The sequence below is a fragment of the Scophthalmus maximus genome, chromosome 20 (genome assembly GCF_022379125.1).
Source record: "Scophthalmus maximus strain ysfricsl-2021 chromosome 20, ASM2237912v1, whole genome shotgun sequence".
Lineage (NCBI taxonomy): Eukaryota > Metazoa > Chordata > Actinopteri > Pleuronectiformes > Scophthalmidae > Scophthalmus > Scophthalmus maximus.
This window is the reverse complement of record NC_061534.1, coordinates 17,592,227-17,612,348: the sequence shown is the minus strand read 5'-3', so window position 1 is coordinate 17,612,348 and position 20,122 is coordinate 17,592,227. Positions and strand designations below refer to the sequence as shown.

The window sequence follows — 20,122 nt, the reverse complement described above, 5'->3', positions numbered from 1 at the left end:
TCTTGTCTCGTGTTTCAGCTCATATTGAGAAAAGAAAAGAAACTCTATCAGTCTGCTGTGGTTTGTGCAGCTCAACTTCAGCTCCGAGAGATTTCTAAGCCTCTTTTTTAAGTGGTTTGTGTTTTTTCAGAATAAATTTAAAGATCTGATATTACTAAAATTAATTTGCCTTTGGTTTTGCACATCACTCCAGAAATACTACATGACATATTTTACAAGCATGTTGGAGTATGAATGTTTATTCTTTGTCAGGAGTCAGATTTTGCTGCTGAATATTGATCAGCAGACTTTAATTAGTGATGGTTTTCATTATTCATTTTGCTATAGATGGTATAGATGGCTGCTGGTGTTTAATTTTCCCTTTTTCAGACATAAATAACCATTTTTATTTAGGGTATTCCAATTGTTCTGCCAATAGATTCATAAATGTAAATTTAAATACATATCAGAGGTTTATTCACGTGGGATAAACCCCTTAAGTTTTTGAGTCCAAAACACGTTCAAAAGGTAAACAAAACAATACAAGGGAGAAACAATAAGGAAAAATACAACACATAACCAGGAAAAAAAAATAATTGCTGGACGTACTTAAATACAGGAAAAAGTAAATAAAAAAATTACTGGAGCAACCTGTTGCTCTATGAAAAGAGAGGAATAACCTCTTGGTTTGTGACCAGGAACAAAACATGATTTAATCTTGTTTTCTGTAAATGCAGACAGGGGAGATGGAACAACTTTGGAGATTTGTCTGAATGCGATATGGCTTGACTTGGTCTTTCTTTCACAAAACAGTCAACACATATGACAAGAGCTGGATGTAACAGAGTGGATACTGGGAATCAGGTACCAGTAAAACTCTCCAGACACTCAGACTTTGTCTAAGTCTTGGTGATGTGTTCAAGTGCAGGGTTTTTCCCTACCATTTTTTTCCAACCAGGCTGCAGGACATTTCCTCCATCCATTAATAATACGTCTCATTAAAATTCCAAACCGTACAAACACATATTTCTTTTTGTGCCAAGAAAATGTGTGTTAATTTGTTTGTGTAGATGTTATTTATATCTCAACAGTTGATGTGCAGTGACAAAATGAAGTTCCCAATCTGGAGCAGCCCACGGACATTCAATACTATTGGGCTCTGATGGAGTCATAATTATCTGAAAACCACAACTATTTCTCACCAGACATTTTTTTTTATCAGAGCATTTCATGAGAAGGGTTTTTCCAGAGTAAATGAACTCATTAAGGCTGACGATGCCAAATGGAGGTGGTGACAGATTCATGTGGGTCACTCTGCTCTTTGAAGGACAAGTCTAATTGCATGTGAAGTATAGAAGATTACTCTGCTTTAACTGGACTGTCGGCCTTTTCCAAGAAGATCAGATGAGCCACAGGCTCACTGAGTGGTCCCTGTTTAACCAAGAGGTTGTTTCAGGAATCTGAATTAAAATACTCCAATCATCTGACGGATTAAATAAGGGGGGGGAACATGCAAGGTTTTACTGAGGGTAAAAGGAGCACTGTAGGAGGGAAAAGGGGTAAGAGGCTTAACGTTGGCTCGGTGACAGTGAGCGCATTGTATGGTGAATTTACTGCTACATGAGTAGAATAAAGAAAAGGGAGGTGGACGTGATGGTGGTGAAGTATACTGTACTTTACTCTAACAAGCATCAGTTGTTGTCATAAATAGTTAATTGTTCTAGAGCAGGCGATTTAAAGTGGGAGCTCCCAAACTTTAAAATAAAGATGCCAGAGACTTGCCGCCCCGACAATCCCCAGAAAAACAAATGGCATTGATCGGAGAATTATACATTTCATGTGTTGTGATGTGTCCTGTGGTGCAGTGAACTGACCTGCTGCAACTGATGCTGTTACTAATCTGTGACCATGTGAATACAAAACTGGAAAAAAATCTCCACTAACTGACGCCTGATCACAATAAAGGCTGCTCCAAATTTGTGCACAGGAGGGTTCTGAACTCAGGTCCACCAGCTGGCTGCACCATCAGTTTGTCTACAAACTACAACTAGTTAGAGTAATAAGCTTCAGACATGGTTTCTGGAAAATGTCTGAAAGACTGTTCCCAGATATTTTCCGGATTTTGCCTTCCACACATGACGAATGCAGTAGGAGATTTTCAGACACGTTCACACCAACAGGAACATTTCTGGAACAGTCTGTGGCGTCTGGGTGGAGGATGCAGGAGGCAGACTTCACTCTCGCACGGCCTACGAGTAACATTTGGGTTCTCACATGCAGCCCCTCCGAAAATGTTCAGACTTCATTGAATGTCTAAAAGCGGCTATAGTTAACAAGGTGAAGATTTGTAGGTTGCTTTTATAAGAGTTTGAAAGTAAGTAGCCTAAGCAAGTTGTGTTACTGAGGGCACCATATGTGTGAGAGGGAGCCTGACTTTAATTCATTTGGATTTTTGGCTCTGGGGGTGATCAGACGTAAACCAGTCAACCCTTGAATCAGTTGCCCCCTTACCCCCGAGGTTTTTTCTCTCCATGTGTAGGAGTTGGTGTCTGGTTCTCACAGAAAATCTGAAGACTGATAGTTCCACTCTACACCCAGCGTCTGATACAGCAGCAGAGGGGAGTTGATAAGATTTCTGATGGGTTAAAATGTTGACTTTTTGGGCTTTTTTTTAAAAAAAGGTCGCAAGTTCACCCTGCAGCTGATAAGACAAAGTGCAGCGTCTCCACCCTCAGAGATGAGCTCAGAAGGAGACGGGGTTCCCCAGGCTTCACAGAAACTGTGATGCAGATAAGAGGCAACACAGAGAACCGTGAAAACCCAGACTCAATAAAAAAACGAACTAATCAATCCTGCCTTATCAGCTACTTCTGCTCAGCTGTAGGTCAGATGGTCATGAAACAAGGCAGAAAATTGTGGCTTCAGGAAGATGCAAGCTCCTGCAGTGAAGGGCTGGCTCTGATCGCCATGGAAATCGAGGCAGATTGCGAAGCTATGGTGAGAAAGTCAGGAGCGTTAATCATTAACGAACATCCATAAAACAACCCCCCCTCGTCCCCTCCCGTCCCGTTCCTTCCTCTTCCCTGCTAAAAAGGGTCCAGTTCATTATTCAGCCTTGCCTTCCTTTGCAGTTAATGAACTCCTGGTAGAGACTCCTCATGCTGTGTGAATACCTTTATCAATGTTGTTGCTGATATCAGGGGAGTCACGCTGTTTAGACCAGGAGGAGGTCAGCAGTGACCAGCTTCATTACACGAGGAGAGAAGAAAAAACAACAAACCTGTTGAGAATGTCAGACAGAGACGGTGGTGATTAGGTTTCACAGCTGATTAAATTTGTAATGTGATTTCAATAAGAACAACTGGATTCTGAGCAGCTATGTTTGGAGTCTCAAAGGGCTCAAGAGGAGAGGACAAACATTTTTTATCAACAATTAGGTAGGACACATCGGATCTGATAGATGAAATTCAGTTTAGTTGATGACATTTCTGAGGATGTAACGAACCAGTTTAGACCCAAACGCGAGACACACGTAGCTCAGTCGGTAATCAACTTTATTGTGGAGAACACAAGCAAGGCTCAGAGTCAGGGACAGAAGGTGGACGTCTTTTCCGGGATCGTGGCGAGATGGGAAGGTCGGGGACAGCAGGCAGAGATCTTTACCAGGATTCAGGCGAAACGGGGAAACCAGGGACAAAGGCAGGGTCGTAACCAGGGCTGAGACGATACGGGGAAGTCGGGGGCAGAACCAGAGTCGAAACCGGGAGATCCGTCCGTGGGTTAACGCTGGAAAGTCTGACATGGAGTACAAAGAACAATCTGGCGGTGAGTGACTGAGTGAGAGGAGGTTAAATACAGACCTGATTGGTGATGAGCTGCAGCTGCGGGGCCAGGTGAGGTGATGAGGTGGGTGTAGCTGATTGCTCGTGCGGGACAGAGGGGAGGTGACGTGGGAACCTACTGGGCATGACGGTGGCTGACTGTGACAGAGGAAGATTGTTTTTTCCAAATAACACAATGTTCCTCAACTATACTGCAGGACCAGATTACACTCAGCAAGCATTTAATTGTCGTGCGCATAAACATAAATAATCCTGCAGCCAAACTCGCACGAGTAATGCGATGTGAAAATTTGCTTCCAGTATGGTGTGAACAAAGCTTTTGGCTACATTCATACTTCTATATATTTTTTCATTTTAAAACGGCTTTTTAAAACAACAACGATCTCCATCCATTCAAGTGTTTTATTCAAGTTTAATCTCCTAACACACCTGAAAACATATATTACATGACCATTCACATACACTGGGCATACGCGTGCGGGTGAAAACAGGAAGCACACTCTAAAAAGCCTATTCTGGAGTCACTCACTGCCGTTGCTTACTTACAGGAAATAGGTATTTCTTCCCTTGGACCGACAAAAACTGTTACTGACATGAAGTTTTTACAACATGTTGCCTTCAAGGCTGGTAGTCGACTGGTGGCTGAAAAGAACCAATCAGGAAGCGAAGGCGGGTGACTGTGTCATGATTTCGAAACGTCTTTGTTTTTGCCCGTCCATACTACAAAGCAGAGTTACTATAACAGGGCGAGCTGCATTGACGAACTTCTCTACTTTAAGCGCTCATAAACTTCAGAGTAGTGCGGCCGGCAGGCCACTCGGGAGGCCTCCAAAGTTCACTGAACTCTCCATCATGTTCATGAAACAATATCGGGACGACTTTACTTTGAGACACTTGTAGATCATTATCCTGCTAGGTGGTTAACTTTGGCCTTCTGGGATCAACAACAAAACTCAAAGACTGTGGCATTCTGATGATGATTGATAAGCTTAAGGCTAATAAGGACAAGACAATATTACATCACCAGCAGCAGCCTGTTGAAACAAGGCAGGTTATTGGGTCAACCCGACCACCTACAGCCTTAGCAGAAATCCAGATCCATCAGATCAAACGACTTGTTTCCAGCATTCAACTGTCCAGTTTTTAGTGAGACTGTGTGCACTGCAGCCTCAGATTTCTGTTGTTGACTGACAGGAGAGGAACCAGACAAGGTCTTCTGCCGTTTTAGAACCATAAACTGTAGAAAGAAATGAACATATATATATCAGTGGAAAGGCCAAAATTTGAGTCTATCGAATTTATTCTAAGATGTTGTAATGATTGTAAGCAATATCTTGTTGAAGGTGTAATTGCTTAGTCACACCACAAGGGCAAGTATTCTCCAGCGTGAGCACTGGTTGTAGTGAGGCAGCATAAGGCTCACATTTTTCAGACAGCCTGCAGACCTAACGCAACTGACGTCTCGTGTCTCTACTTTTCCTGCACAAAACAGGTAAGTAGTGTGTTTATTTTATCACAATGCACTTATAAGGATGTGCATTGTGTTAATGTTGAAGAAGTAACAGGTTTTGGTCAGGTGAGAGATTACTCTGATTCACCTTTGCACAGTATGTAGTAATGGAGTTTGCTCACATGTGAATAAGCTAACAAAATGGCGACTGTCCTATCGATATTTTTGGTTGTAGAAACAATCGCTCCTTGACATGTGAAACCTTATTTGTTTTTGTTGTTTTAAATGAAAATGTATTTGAGTAAATCTTTCTATTTAGTTACTAAGGTAAATTCATTATTGTAAAACTGTGAAGCAGAGGACCAGAGTGTTAAGACACATGAGGTACAGTTTAAATTTGGTTTATGAATTCTGTTGAATAAAGACAGAGAACAGCCTGCAGACCAAATGCAAATGACGTCTTGTGTCTCTACTTCTCCTGCCCAAAACAGATCCAAGGCCTGTAACATGTAAAACTATCCACCACATGTTGTGCATTCAGAGATGCTTCTCTGCTCACCACGCAGTTCCTTAAGCTTTAACGTCAGCTCCTCCTCTGACCTCTTTCATCAACAAAACGTCTCTGCCCACAGGGCCGCTGCTCACTGGATGTTTTCTGTTTCCCACGCTAGACTTTCACTGTTGTGTGAAAATCCCAGAAGAAACGACCAGCCCGTAAGACAACAACAATCATGCCAAGCTCAAAGTCACTCAGATCGGGTTTTTTTAACTCTCCATTCTGATGGTTGAAGTGAACATGGACCGAAGCTCCTGATCTGTATTTGCACAATTTTATGCACTGCACTGACTGTATGTAGATTGGGTTACCATACTTAAATATTTCCCACTTGTTCTAAACTGCATGACTATTTTTAACTGTAAAAAAAGTACATATTTACGCACAAATGGTTAGCAGTCAAGCTTAAAACAATTTTGACAACTGTTATTTTTAAAAAGTTTTATACCAGATTGTGATGCATGACATTTTTGCTTAATCTTTGCCACCAGAAGTTTTAGTGTCTTCACCAAATTGAGTAAATCACTAGTTTGAAACTAGCTAGTTATTACCAACACGGATTTAGGGATGGATTTATAAATCAGTGGCGTAACCCAAACCCGTCCTGACAGTGCACATGAAGCAGTTCTCTAATTAAGTTTTCTTGAAAAAGAAGACGAGCGTACAACCTCTGTGTGACGCTTTCTTCTTTGGTTTGGGAATTCATTTCAGGGGCTGACACTGCCAAGAGGCCTTTAAGTGAATCACAGACAGTATCTGTTTTGAATTTCAACTATCACAAATAAAACAGAGCGTCTAGACAAAACAACCCTCCTGGGTGTACAAAAAGTCTTCTGACAAGCAGATCAACCTGCAACAGATGCATGAAATAATTTAGGAGGCAAAAACAAGAGACCTTTGTGTCATGTCAAACATAAATCTTGCGTTAAAATTTTCCTTAGAAATGGGATTATTTCCACACATCCCTCCATTCCACACAACGTTGATGCTTCCATACTTGAATCTGATTAAAGCTGGGATCTGATTATGACTGTATTGTCACTGGTTTTGGTTCTTTCCAGAGATTGAAAGTAACTCAATTGTAACTCATTACTTATCAAGAAAGAAAAATATATATTTTTGTTATCAGAACGTAGCTACAGGCTACATAAGCATTGCCATAAAAACACAGCAAAAAAAATCTCAAAGACGAAAAAGGGGGAAAGGGTTTCCTTGGCTTTCTATGAGAGAGGAATTCTTTGTGGTTATTCTTTCAGGACAGAGCCCAGAAACAGCTGATAAGGAGGTGTTTCCATCTTTCCATTTTTAAGTGTTCAAATGAACATTAAAAACTTTTTCTTGTACAAAGGGGGATTTTTTGTAATATAATACTTAAAAAGAATACATGGATGGAAACATAGCTTTTGTATTAAAGTTCAAATTGTATGTACATTTCTTGTTTTTTTTGTTTTTTGTTAGACTTTGTTAGTCTTTTACCCTCACTTAAAACAGGGAGAACAGGAATAAAGAAAAATTGCTGATCACAGATGACAATTTCATTTCAAGATTTTCCTCTTTTTAGAAATTATTGTTAAGCTTATTAGTTAACAGGATCCAAATTGATGACCACATATTAGGCAGTAATGAGGACAGAGAGTTAAGTCAATAAAGGGGAGGTTTACAGACTTTCTTGGGTTGGCAGACAAGCCGGCAAAGAGAAACTCAGGAGATCCAAACAAATTCCAACTCAGGCAGTGAACAGGTTTAAAATTCACGAACGATGAAAAAGAACTCAAATGGGATAAAAACCCATCTAAGAACAGAGTTGGAACAAAAAAGAAAAACCAAAAAAAAAATTGGTCCAAGCACGGGGTTCCCAAATGTTCCTTTACTGTGCAGATCCTAATTCTTCTCTCCTGACCTTGCCATACTTTTCATTCTTTTAATTATTGTATCATTCTTTATTTTCCTCCTTCTGTCCTACCTTCAACTAAAATTAATTCTTGGAAAAACATCATTAAACTTTTCCCCTATCTTGATATTGCCATGTATAAAAGTATTTATTCTCAACTATTTTGGAGGCCTCTCTTCTGTTAAATGATGAAACACGATGCAACAACTCTGAGCACAATCCGCACTGTGACTTTCCACATCAGTTTGTGTGCGAACATAAAGCTTTGGAGACCACAGCCTAAACCCACCATAATCCCTCATGCCCAAACAAGACCACAGACAGATTTCACAGGCTTGTGCCTCACAATACCCAGACTGGAGGGGACACAGTTCTTTATGGAGCCAATTTGTGTCTGGACTTTGGGGGCACTATGCGGCTGTTGAGTGGGTGTAACCGCGGAGCCCAAGGTTCAAGGTCAAAGTGGAGGAGAGAATGAAAAATTAATTTGCCCATCATCTTCTTTCAGGCCCCCAAACATACAGATTTCATGTCCATTCCCACTCCAGCTGCTGACTGTCATGCTCTCTGACAGAGTCTGAGAGGAGAAAGAGCAATCGTCACCTCAACAATGAGCCTTTCACACAGGCTGAACCAAGGAATGTCATCCCGTGAACTCTTTCAACCATCCAACTCAGTTGCAGCACACAACTAATACCTAACAGTTTAGTACAACAATGAACTGTTCATGTCCTCTAAGTAAAGGCTAATTTCGGCTTTGCTTAAAGGTACTGTTACCAGATTTTGGTGCAGGCTACAGTTTGTAGTATTTACATCAAAACAGTCTTATAGTTGCTGTCACAGATTTATTCATTACAAAATCTTACCCTGTGTTTGGCATTTTCATTTAAAGTGTTGGTGCAATTCTTGTCAACAGAAAAATTAATTTGGCTTTGTAGATCTAAAAGTTTGAATGGTTAAACAACTATATGGCCCAAGCGCTCGATCAGACTTTAATTTGATGCCTGATAAAGTTGGGAATATTTTAAGCATGATCTCATTGTCCTGTCTTTCAGCCATGCGTTGGGCTCGCAGGGACAATGCATTCGACAAGTTGAATAGTTGGAGGGGCTTCAAAGTAAAATTCTATGTTCCAAACTGTTCAACATCAAAAGCCTGAAGTAAAAGCCAAGGAAACTGAGTGGTCTGTTCATCCAGTCTCTTGTAGGTCTGGTTTATATTGATGTTTAAAAAGAGGAGAGCACCTGATACAAGTCCCTGAACTTTGATCATCCACATTCCTGCTCTGAATTTTATGACATGATTTATATTGTACAGTATACCGAAAACACTGGTGTACATGAAAACAAACTTTTCATTGTAATTCTGTCTTTCAATAGTGACTTAAAGCATGAGACGTGACGCATTGACTAGTCCAATATGTAACTAAACGTATGACCTGAATTTAGATTAGTTCTGTTCTTTGTTTATCCATACTGGAAGTCTCCTCCGGCCTTTTGCCTGTGACTTTTGTGAAGTATAAGTGTGTCTTACTTCCGTTCCAACCACAAATACATTTTATAAAATATGATCATGTCTTGTCACTGTTGCTTTGGATTTCCATCCATATGTCTAGAGATTGTCAGTCATCCAAACAGACTGTATTTATATTGCATATAGCACTTTTCTAGTCATATAGCCCACTCAAAGCGCTTTACAGGAAAGTCACATTCACCCATTCACACACAACCGTACAGCACTGCTATTTACCTCGCATTTATCTGTCACATTCATAGACATTCATAGTCGGAAGAGTGTCTTGTCCAAGGACACTGGCAGAAGCCGGGATCGAACCACCAACCTTTGAGTTGTCGAACAAACGACTTCACATTCTGAGCCACAGCCACCCATGGTATCACCAGGAGTTGTATAGTTTGTTGAAGTCACTGCATATTGACAGAACCTACCCACCAAACACCAGACGTCATTAGGACGTTGTTTTTTGGACTAAATCTGGTTGGTCCAACATAGCCTTAATTTAGCCCTAAAATAGTTGTTGATTATTGGGTTGTGTAGGGTAGAGACTTTATAAATGCGTCTTTTCAACGACAAGAAAATTGCGGCTTTTCACCTTTCACTTTTCAACCAAAATTAGACTTTTCAGCAATTTTTTTTGCTGGGTAGTATGCACAGCTCCTGGTGACATCCAAATGTTGCATACATCTTTAACAGAATTAGGCAAAAGACATTAATGCAAACAAAGCACATTTCCATCCAAGGCCGTTTTGCGAATATGAGAGTTGGTTTGCTAATTTTCCATTAAACCATTGCAAAAGCAGCAGGCACAACAACATGATGCCAGTTAAACAGTGAAAAGCAATGCTTGCGATTTTTTGTCTTTTAGCTTAGCATTAGATGTTTAAGTGACTTACTTCATATGCAAGTTTTCTTTCCATTACACTTTGTCACATTTAGCTTTTAGGATACAATTTATTTTGTTATCTTGTTTTGCAATATTTCAAATTTGAAAATGCTATATTTCTAGTCTACATTTCAAGGCACACAATTAAAATATATTAGAAAAGGATATTTAGAACAACTATAAAGAAGTGGTTGGACCAGCCATAGTCACAAATTAGTTTTACAAACTAGCTTCTTTAAAACACTGATACTTTTCCAGCACACAGCGTGAGACAGCTTTCTTCTACTACGTTTATTGTGTTGCACTCAATTGTACACAACAAACGCTGTCCGACAATTCCTAAATTACTGCATTTGAAGAATACCGATGCCTTCAACATAGTCCAAGAAGAAATTACATTTCCTGCAAAAATTTAAGGAGCCGCTAACAGAATTTTTTTTACAGGCATCATAACATTGCCACATAATTAACAATTTTTTCACTAAATAAATATGTTAACATTGGTATGAGACCAATAAAACACAATCTATGTCTGTTTTGCCTCTGTTCACTTTGGCACAGTTCGCTCTTTCTGTCTCCTTGGTTCCTGAGGATTAATAAAACCAGCTCCACTCCAGCTCCTCACACAGCGTATCCCTCCTCTACCTCCCCCCACTCCCCTTGCAGGTGGCCCCCTTCAGCTACTGTGAGCAAGGCTGCAGGCCTGCGGGAGGAATTCACATGTAAATAGGCCACTCGCTCTCAGTAGACTGGGGGAAGAAAAATAAATCCTGTCATGATAACCTTGCATAACAAGCAGGGAGCTGGGGAGTATGCATATATTGCGGCGACCCCCTTTTTTTAAGTACACAACAGGACAAATGTCACAACTCAGCAAAATAAGCTAACCCTCTGGAGGTGGGTTTGTGGGAAAGTGCAACCGTGCGGTTTGACACAAACATCACTGAGTGACGCACATGCAGAACAAAAGTCTTATGATATACATTATAAATTCAGGCTCCTCTATTTACCTACAGTTACATTAAACTATATATCAAAATTATATATCAAACTCCAAAGGAAGATTTTAACAGTTTGGGTCTGCGAATTCATGAGCCGTTGCTAGCAGGGTTCCCCAGGGTTCAAGGTCAAAAAGGGTATTCACACATTGTCTACACCGCCATATATGGATGCACTCAAATTTCCCTTTTAGCTCATATTTGTATTGACCTTATTTCCAAGCAGGTATTTTTTAAATTACACCTTGATTCATCCAATCAAACCTCTGCTTAGCTTCTAGCTTGAGTGTAATTTGTCATTGGGCATGATGATTCATTACTCTGCCTTAAACTGCAGCTCTAGTCAGTCTTTGAAAGCACCTCTGAGGCTAAGGCTCATGGGATATGTTGTTTTTTAGTGCTAACAAAATATCTACAAATTCATTTTTAGAAAAACTAACATGCACACTTCAAGTTTGACTTGGCAGTACAATAAAGATGCTCTTTTATTTTCTTGGGTGAAGCTAGTTGAATAGAAAGGGATTATTTTTAAAAAAGGAGGCCTGACTAGGTTTTGGCAACTTGTGTGACACAGATATCCACATTGTTCGTCTGCTGCTTCACAGTGGCTGTTGCAGACATCACACCTGTGCGAGCTGGCATATCTGAAAGATAAGACGCACACCCACTAAATACTTACAATTTGCATTAAGTCAGGTTTTTCTTAGCCCTGTCCATGAATACTTCAATATATTTTTTTCTTGTGCAACGTGGCCCAAAACATTCTTTGTTTTCCTGAGTGACTGAAAATACTGATCTTGTGTCCCTTAAAAGCGAAGCAAATTTTTGCTGCAATTTGTCTTTACTTGTGCAAGTAATGATGCATTCACAGTATACCAAACACAAAGTTTTGTCACAGTATCATTTGCATATCTTTATATATTTATGTATCTCCCCGATCTGTCTGATGCGGTAGTCAGGGTTAGAATTTTATGTCTTTGCGTCATTCTTGTCTACTTGCGTCTCTGCATCGACTTTGTATGTAATCTCATCGTGCGAAAAATTTGCTTCACATTTGGTGTGAACGCAAAATTATTTGTTTTAAATTTTTATTTTAAAATTTTAGGTTAAAATATGTCATTTTAAATGAAAATAGTGCACAGAACAAACACTATGACGAGGTACTTGGCATCACGCTGGGTGCCTCAAGGTGAGGTTAACTTTCTGCAAAGACAACATTAGGTTGGTGGCAGTTGGAGCACTTCGGCTCAAACAGGAAAATCTACTGGTTGAGTCATCATTACATGTTATAAAACATTAGCCTTTGTCCATTATGAAGTCAAAGGTACAAGCGACTTAAGTCCACTGCATTTCAAAGACAAGCATCCAATCACAGAACCTGATTTCATATTCGATGCAAGTGAAAGCTTTAATAGTTTGAAGTAGTTAAGTTTACACTTATGAAAGGTTTTATACTGCGTAGAAACCTGCATGTTTAACTTGTTTCAGTCTGGTAACTTCTGAAAACGGAGGCGATGTTCGTTGAATCCAGCAACATGTGGTGCAGCGTTTTGTTCTCAATTACATCAACAAAGTGTCACGAATGATGTAAACCTGTTGTATCGCTTGATTACTGATGAGAGGCCTTGATAACGTGCATTCCTGCAGTAAGCTGAGGGTGTTTCATGGGTTTTTCTAAGCTCAGACACTAAGGATATCATTAAAAGTCAACTCTGACAGTGGAATTTACAACGTTGAGAAGTCCTCCTGGAGCCAGCAGCTCCTCCCACTTTGCAGCTCTATATGTTCTTAAGAAATTCTCATTGCTTCACACAAAACACACACAGCAGAACATTTTGTACAGCCGAGTGCCGCCCAACCTTAATAGTGACTCAGACACAAACGGCTGTGATGGCTCCAGTGTAGAATAAAAGGGATAATGGGTGGGTAACTGGGAATTTTTACATGGATGAGCTGCTCAAAACAACACAGGCAGCGCAGTGTGTTTTTTCATTTCAGGTCAGCGAGAGCGAATCGAGTGGCAAATGGGCTAATGGACAGCCCATGGACAAGAGATTTGCTCACCCTAATGCACTTTTCACCGAGGACTTCACAAGAATGAGGAGGGTTAAGGGATGGGAGAGAGGGACCTCTTTACACAAACGGGAAAGAAATATATATGAACATGAAAACGTTCTTTTTAGACGCTCCATATATTTTTAAAGACCTATTAAACTGAGTCAGCAAAAATAAAGCACAAGCAAAGGGATTAAGATTAATGACTTAGAAAGTTAGTAGTTAACAGTAATCCCTTCATGAAATGACCTGGGGAACTACAATAGAGTAGCTACGGACATATCCAACCTGATTCACACACACAACACACTGACTGAAATCTGACAAGGAAGTAGAATCAGGAAAAGTGAAAATAGAGTTTCCTTCCTTCGCAAACATGAGGCACCTGGGCTTTCCAATGGACAAAAACATATCTCGCTCTCTCGCCATAATTCCTCTTCTGAAACCACTACAGAACACTTTCTGAGTAATTCGAGTTCTACTGTGGCTGTAAACTGAGACAAATGTGTGAAAATCTATTTATATTTTTAAATGCAATACATCCCCTGAGATCCAGCAGCAAAACCCCAAAACAAGCTCATAATTATCACACTGAACTGGAACGGATATTTATATGGTGAGGATGTTTGGTGATTCAGCCAGTGCAAAGCGGCACAAACTACCAAGCTGCATCACGCGCCTGTTTTAGAAAGGACAGCTGCATTGGCCAGCTCGGGCTTACAGTCATTAATTGTTTCAAAGGGATTGGAGAGCAAATGGTGTTAGTGCAAGCATCCGCCCATCTCGTTCCAAAAATACTCTGTAATGCCCCTGGATTCTCCTGCCCAAGCCTGTTGTACTGGGTCTGGCCTCCAGACTGCCCCGACAACATTTTCAAGTCAGCCTGTTTGTGCTGTAACGCATCAGTGCACCTCTTAACCACTCACTTCAGCAGCCAGGAGTAGAAAGACCTTTAAGGTTGTTGTTTTTTTTCAATGTGAAGAGCTTTGGGCACTTTTAACTGCATCTGCTGATATTTACTTCATTGCATGACGTGCAAATATTGCAGCCTAGCGAATTATTTGGGGAGAAAAGCCATGATGAAGAAGGTGTGACGAGTTTTCAAAGTGGCACTGCAAGTACACACAATCATTCTAAATAGACCTTTAAGTTGTGGGTGTGCTCCTGTGTCAACACAAACATTGTGCAAGATGCTCAAAATGAAACCGAGGATGATTTATTGATGTGATAATTGGAGGGCAGGTTGATGGAGCATGAAGTTTGTTTTTCAGAAACCCCTTGAATCGCATTTACTTGAAGCAGAACAAATAGCCCTGTGATGTTCAGCAGTTCAGCAACCCCACTGGGAGAGCTGGTGGTTTAGTGCCATGTTAAAAGTTCTGCACATTTAAATAAACTTCTTAAACCTTAAGCCTTCAACCACCGCATGAATTTAAGGTTACATCTTAAACATCTTTACTTTTTTGAAACAGTGGCCATAAAAATAACATTAAGCAAAGCATTGTCAACATTGTTCTAAATATCTTTTATTAAGCTAAAACTCGATGCATATAATGCCTCTCTATATGGCCAATGAGGACCACCTAGTGTACAGCGGAATCTGTAAATATTTTTGCCCAAACTTTTCCGGTAAAATCACACAATATGCTCTACTTAAAAACTGTAAACTTCATATTACGAAGCAATACTCTAAAGTGCTTTTTAGTAAATCAAGAGATACAGTAAAAGAAGGCAAGCAAGTCGATAATAGCGCATTAATGCATAATAATACTTTTCTATCGCAGAGAAAGTCCAGTGTAAAAAAAAGTTACGATAACAACATATAAAACAATTAAAATAAAACTGATGTTCGTCTCACTGCCCCCCTCTGGTGTAACAACATTGAATCATAAACCAAATAACCCCTCCAAAGACCCCTAGCCTTCTCTTAAATTATAGTTTTGGTAATACTTTTTGGAACAGCCGACAGCCACTCATGAAACGTACAGCACCCTTAAACTTCTATCACCTTTCCAGCCCACAAACCCTCTGTGCATTTTATGCATATAAACATGTCTAGAACTTTCTTGTCTTCATACTGTATTCCCTCACGTGTCACATCCTCATCAGCATCACAAGAACAAGGGTGGGAATCCTTCAGCTCAGTTACGGACTGATAAAACTCAGCATGTTGAATCTGGACCTGCTGCGAACGCTTGAATCCACCCAGGAGACAATCCGTTACGTTTCCTTCACATAAAAAAAACAGCGGGCTTGCAACAGATGTCTTGTCTCGTGACAAGATTATTTCTTCTTCTTCTGCTGCCGAAGCATTTTTCTCCTTTTCAGGATCATGTCGTGGAGTCTGTCCAGGCCGTCCCTGAGCCCGTCTCCAATGATGGCACAGGCCGGCTGCAGATGCCAAGGGGTTGCAGGGCCCAGTTCTTTCAGTGCCAGCAATTTCTCCAGTTCGGCCAATCCCAGAGAGTGTCTCAAGTCCTGTTTGTTGGCCACCACCAGCAGGGGCACACCCTGGTTTTCAGACGTCTTGGCGATTTTATGGAGCTCTGTTTTGGCCTCCTCCATGCGCTCTGCATCGACAGAGTCCACCACAAATATGATGCCATCCGTGCATCGCGTGTACGACTTCCACAGGGGGCGTAACTTCTCCTGACCGCCGACGTCCCAGAAGTGGAACGTCCCAGTCCTGTGGCCACCCAGATACACTTTGACCTTCTCTGCATTAAAACCTTTGGTGGGAACGGTGTTCACAAACTCGTTGAACTGCAGTCTGTACAAAATGGTGGTCTTCCCCGCAGAGTCCAACCCAAGGATGGCGATGTGAAATGACTGGAAGACCGGGATGCTTGAAAGGAAGCTAGGTTGTTCCGACAATCCATTCCCCATCTTTCCTCATGGGGAGGGATTGGTGATGTGGGGAAGTTGGATCCAACTGTCGAGCAGTTAGGCTTAGTTGATTATAATCCAAAACGACTGCGGCAATAACCTGAAAAATACATTGCTCATGTTAGAACAAGTCCTGACTAAGAGTTCTGAATTGGGCAAAAAGAGTATTTTATTGTTTTATTGTTTTATTATGACTTCGAAATTCAAGATTTCCCTCTTTCAAAAGTCACATCATCTCACATTAAAGTTGGAAATCTAAGCTTTTAGGTCACTTTTAGAAACATTTTGGTTTCCTGGCCCAATCACTGTTTGCGGATGGAAGCAGCAGCAGAAGTATATTGATAAAGCCAATCAATGACAAGGATAAGCTGGGAAACAGAAAAGAGAGAATATTAGATTTCCATTTGTCACGTGGTCAGAAAAACCACATAAATATAAATGATAATTCTGCTTTGTGACAGCTGGGGTGTGTTTATAGGCAAATGTTTTTACAAGGGTAGACTGTAGTGGAAATTAAAATTTAAACTGTACTGTCAACAAAGCGCCGAAATGTCATTAGACAAAACAACAAATATCATATTATTTTTTGACTTAATGTGCTGATTACCAATTGTGCTGATAACATATAAGGGGGGAAACTACAGGTGTTTACCATAAAGAAATACACATCAATGTGGATAAACAAATGCAAAAGGCATGAACTATTCTTCCTTTCATTTCAACCAAAACAGTAAAAGTCCACAAATGTTTAATATCTTCAGCCTTTTGAGACCGTGGGGAAAAGACATTTAAAAGTACCATGGCAGAAAATAACTTTAATATACTTCATGTTATACTTGAAGCCTGGGGTTTACTGCTGCGTTATTGTGCTAATTTTTAATGTAAAAGTCCAAATAATGTGTTACAGCCCACTATTGTAGTTTATTTAAATCATATACCCCACATGGTGTCGTCCTAAAGGGCCTTGTTAGTTTTACTGTAATCTTTTTAATAAAACAGCACATCCTTGATTGTTTATTTAAAAATGAATAGTCTAGTCTCCAGGGCCTCTGTATTTTATTTGGATTAATGCACAGAGGACCGACAGGTGGACTCATACATTTTTAACATCGCGACTTGGTTACCTACCAGTCTGATCCATCTGTGGAGAGAAGCATTCAACCTTAGGCCTCGGTGAATACGAAACCGATCGTCTGCAGCGTCTGCACGGCCTGAATGAAAATAACAACCCGAGTCCCCGCTTCTTAATTCCGCAACGACGATAGAAAACCCCTCGGCAGAGGGCGGAGACACATTCCCTGTGTCTTCGTTGTGCCCCGTGTGGATCTGCCGCCGATGACACTGTTGCAGTCGAGTGTGAGCCCAGTCTGGGTCGACGCCCACACGGACACTGCGATTGGCGCTCGTCCTCCCTTCTCTCGCAGCTGATTGGCTAACACGGCTGTCAACCATGCGTCAGCCCGCGGAGCAGGATGACCTGTTGCTCTACTCTGTCACGCCACTCGATTTATGAATGTTGTCGGTTTTTTTTTAAATAAGATTATGTTTGGGGTCCGTTTTTATAAGTACAAGCGCTAATGCCACACTTTAAACAACATTCTAGGTAAAAATCCTCCACTGAAAATATTGCATTTGTAAAATAAGGTTGAAACTAACAAAAAAATGTATTATTATATAATTGCTTTGTCTAAATACCAGAAATATTTAAATTAATTTTAATCAAAGAAAAACATCAACATTTGTAAAGCTGGTACCAGCTTCTTTTTTTTTAAATAAATAAACAATTTTTCCAATCTCTAAATATTTGCTTATTAATTTTCTCTAAATTGAATTAAATTCATCGATTCATGTAAGTAGAAAAATATACTTAAAGTATTAAATGTAAAGAAATGATCAATGCAGGAAAAGTAATTTACTGTTGGCCCTATGGATTATTAGATTATTTATTAATCATTGTTCATTAATATAAAAGCAGGATGGAGCAAATTTTTAATTATTATGCCTGCAACCAATAATTATTTTCATTATGGGATAATCTGCTTTTTTCCCGATTAATTGTTATTAATATATTTTGTGTGGCATTGTTTTTACATGACAAATCACTTTGTGTGTGTGAGTGTGTGAGTGAGTGTGTGTGTGTGTGTGTGTGTGTGTGTGTCAGACACAGCCCCGCCCCCATGCAGCCGCGTGTTTTCGTTTAAACTGATTGGTCAGAGGGCAGGAAGCGCAGTGCAGAGCAATTTGCTCTACAGCCCATCATGCATGAAGAATAACACACAGTGACTGGCTCGGAGCCACCGGCTGCTTTTACATAACACGCCTGTGTGTCTGAACCCTGCTTTTGTTTGGTTTGTGTATTTTTACACACAGATACGCCAGGGACACGCACACATGCAAGACCATGTATGATCAAATGAGATTTGATAGATTAATTTCATTAAAGGGCCCATATTATGGCCCCTTTTACACAAGTTACATTGGTTTTCAGGTGTGTGCACTACATGTCTTTGACATTCCATGTCAAAACACTTCAAGGATCAAGCCACACAGCACCCTCCTCTTTCTGTATAAACAGCCCTGTGAGACTATGGTCGATTCCTGCTCACTCCTCGCCCCCCTCCCTTCGTGTTCCGCAAAGCTCCACCTCGCTCCTCCCCGGGTCTGCTGCGCAACTACAGCGTTGCGCTGCCATGACAACAGTCGCACGTGACAAGGCACAAACACAACGTAGAGACCCGGGAGGCCCAGCGAACACGTTCTCCATAATTACACTCAGAGCACAAGGGGCTGGGCGATAGAACGTTAACGATATCCCGCGAGCCGCGAGCTCCGCCGGCCGGCTGCGAGTCTAGCTTGGCCATGCCCGCGGCCGTCGTTCGCTTGCGAAGAGAAAATTAGGGCGTAGATGCGATCTGTTTTTCCGCACTTTAAGGGGGGAGGTGCTGCTCAGGTTGGGGACTTGGTCGCCCCAGTAGCAGGAGTCCACTTACGTCACTTGACGCCCGGGCTGTGAATGGCTCGTTTACAGACCGTCTGCACGGCCAACCGAAACCACGAATCAACAACTCATTGTTTTCTTTTCATTCTCCGTGGGCTGGCAGACACCCCAGATAACCAAATATACGTGGAGGCATATCTACAGAACACAAGCACACAAACCTCTTTATTTACAAACTTGTCTTACTATTTTTTATTTGTGTGTTTGTTATTAGGGAAGGACCTGCCTGAAGGAGTCCACTGTGTTGACCATGTTCTGTCTCCAAGAGCAAAGAAGAAAAATGAATCACTCAGTTCTTGTCATTACATGTACTGTTACACAGCTTTTAAAATATATTTAAATCACACAAACCTGTTATTGCTTAAGGTTTTATCTGTAGTTATCTGCAGTTATCTGTATATTATTTGTCAATTAATAGTCAGATTTGAATGTGAAATCTCACATATTCAGTCACTATTAAAGACAAAAATAGTTAAAATATAAACATAATTTATGAGCCAGAACCAGACGTTATCGATCAACTCTCAGATTTATTTTTAGTGAAAGTACAAAACACAAAAAGGTGTACAATATTAAAATTGTAGAACACATTTAATATACAGACTTGACCTGTACAAGCGGTAACAGCTGAGCTCAGAATGAGCCCAGAGCTGCAGAGTCCATGTGGTGGGAGGAGAAGGGGATACAGTGTGGGACTGTAGGGGAGGGGAAGGGCAGAGGTAATAAGTGTTGTAGCTATAGTTGGTATTTTTAATCAACATTGATGAACATAAAATAAACTCAACATTGTCCATGATAGTCAGGGATCTGTTTAGGCTTAACAAAGTGTGACCTGAAGGCCGAATTCAATAGCAGTGACACTGCCAACTGTAGCAGTTACAGGTCCCCTTCACAAGGTGCTGGAGGTGAGTCTGCTGCAGGTCGTCTTCATGTTGACCAGCCTGATGCTACTGATCTCCCTCAGGTTGTCGTCACCACAGTGGATGATGAGGACGTCAGCTGTTGCTCTTCCTCACGGAGTGGAAACAGAGTGGAAGAAGGCTTTTCCAACCCAGTCCACCAGCCA

General features: G+C 40.8%; 1 protein-coding gene across 1 annotated transcript; it reads right to left on the bottom strand.

Annotated features, from left to right (window-relative positions):
- Positions 1–14,366: 14,366 nt before the first annotated feature.
- Positions 14,367–17,409, bottom strand: arl4aa (ADP-ribosylation factor-like 4aa). Its single transcript, XM_035608756.2, has 2 exons — positions 17,187–17,409; positions 14,367–16,158 (listed from the first exon to the last, which is right to left on the bottom strand). Exon 2 carries the CDS (start codon positions 16,056–16,058, stop codon positions 15,456–15,458), a length of 603 nt encoding a protein of 200 aa, XP_035464649.1. The 5' UTR covers positions 16,059–16,158; positions 17,187–17,409; the 3' UTR covers positions 14,367–15,455.
- Positions 17,410–20,122: the final 2,713 nt, after the last annotated feature.

Bases quoted from the DNA above. Each gene is read 5' to 3' on its own strand.
- arl4aa (XM_035608756.2), bottom strand. From the start codon at position 16,058: ATGGGGAATGGATTGTCGGAACAACCTAGCTTCCTTTCAAGCATCCCG.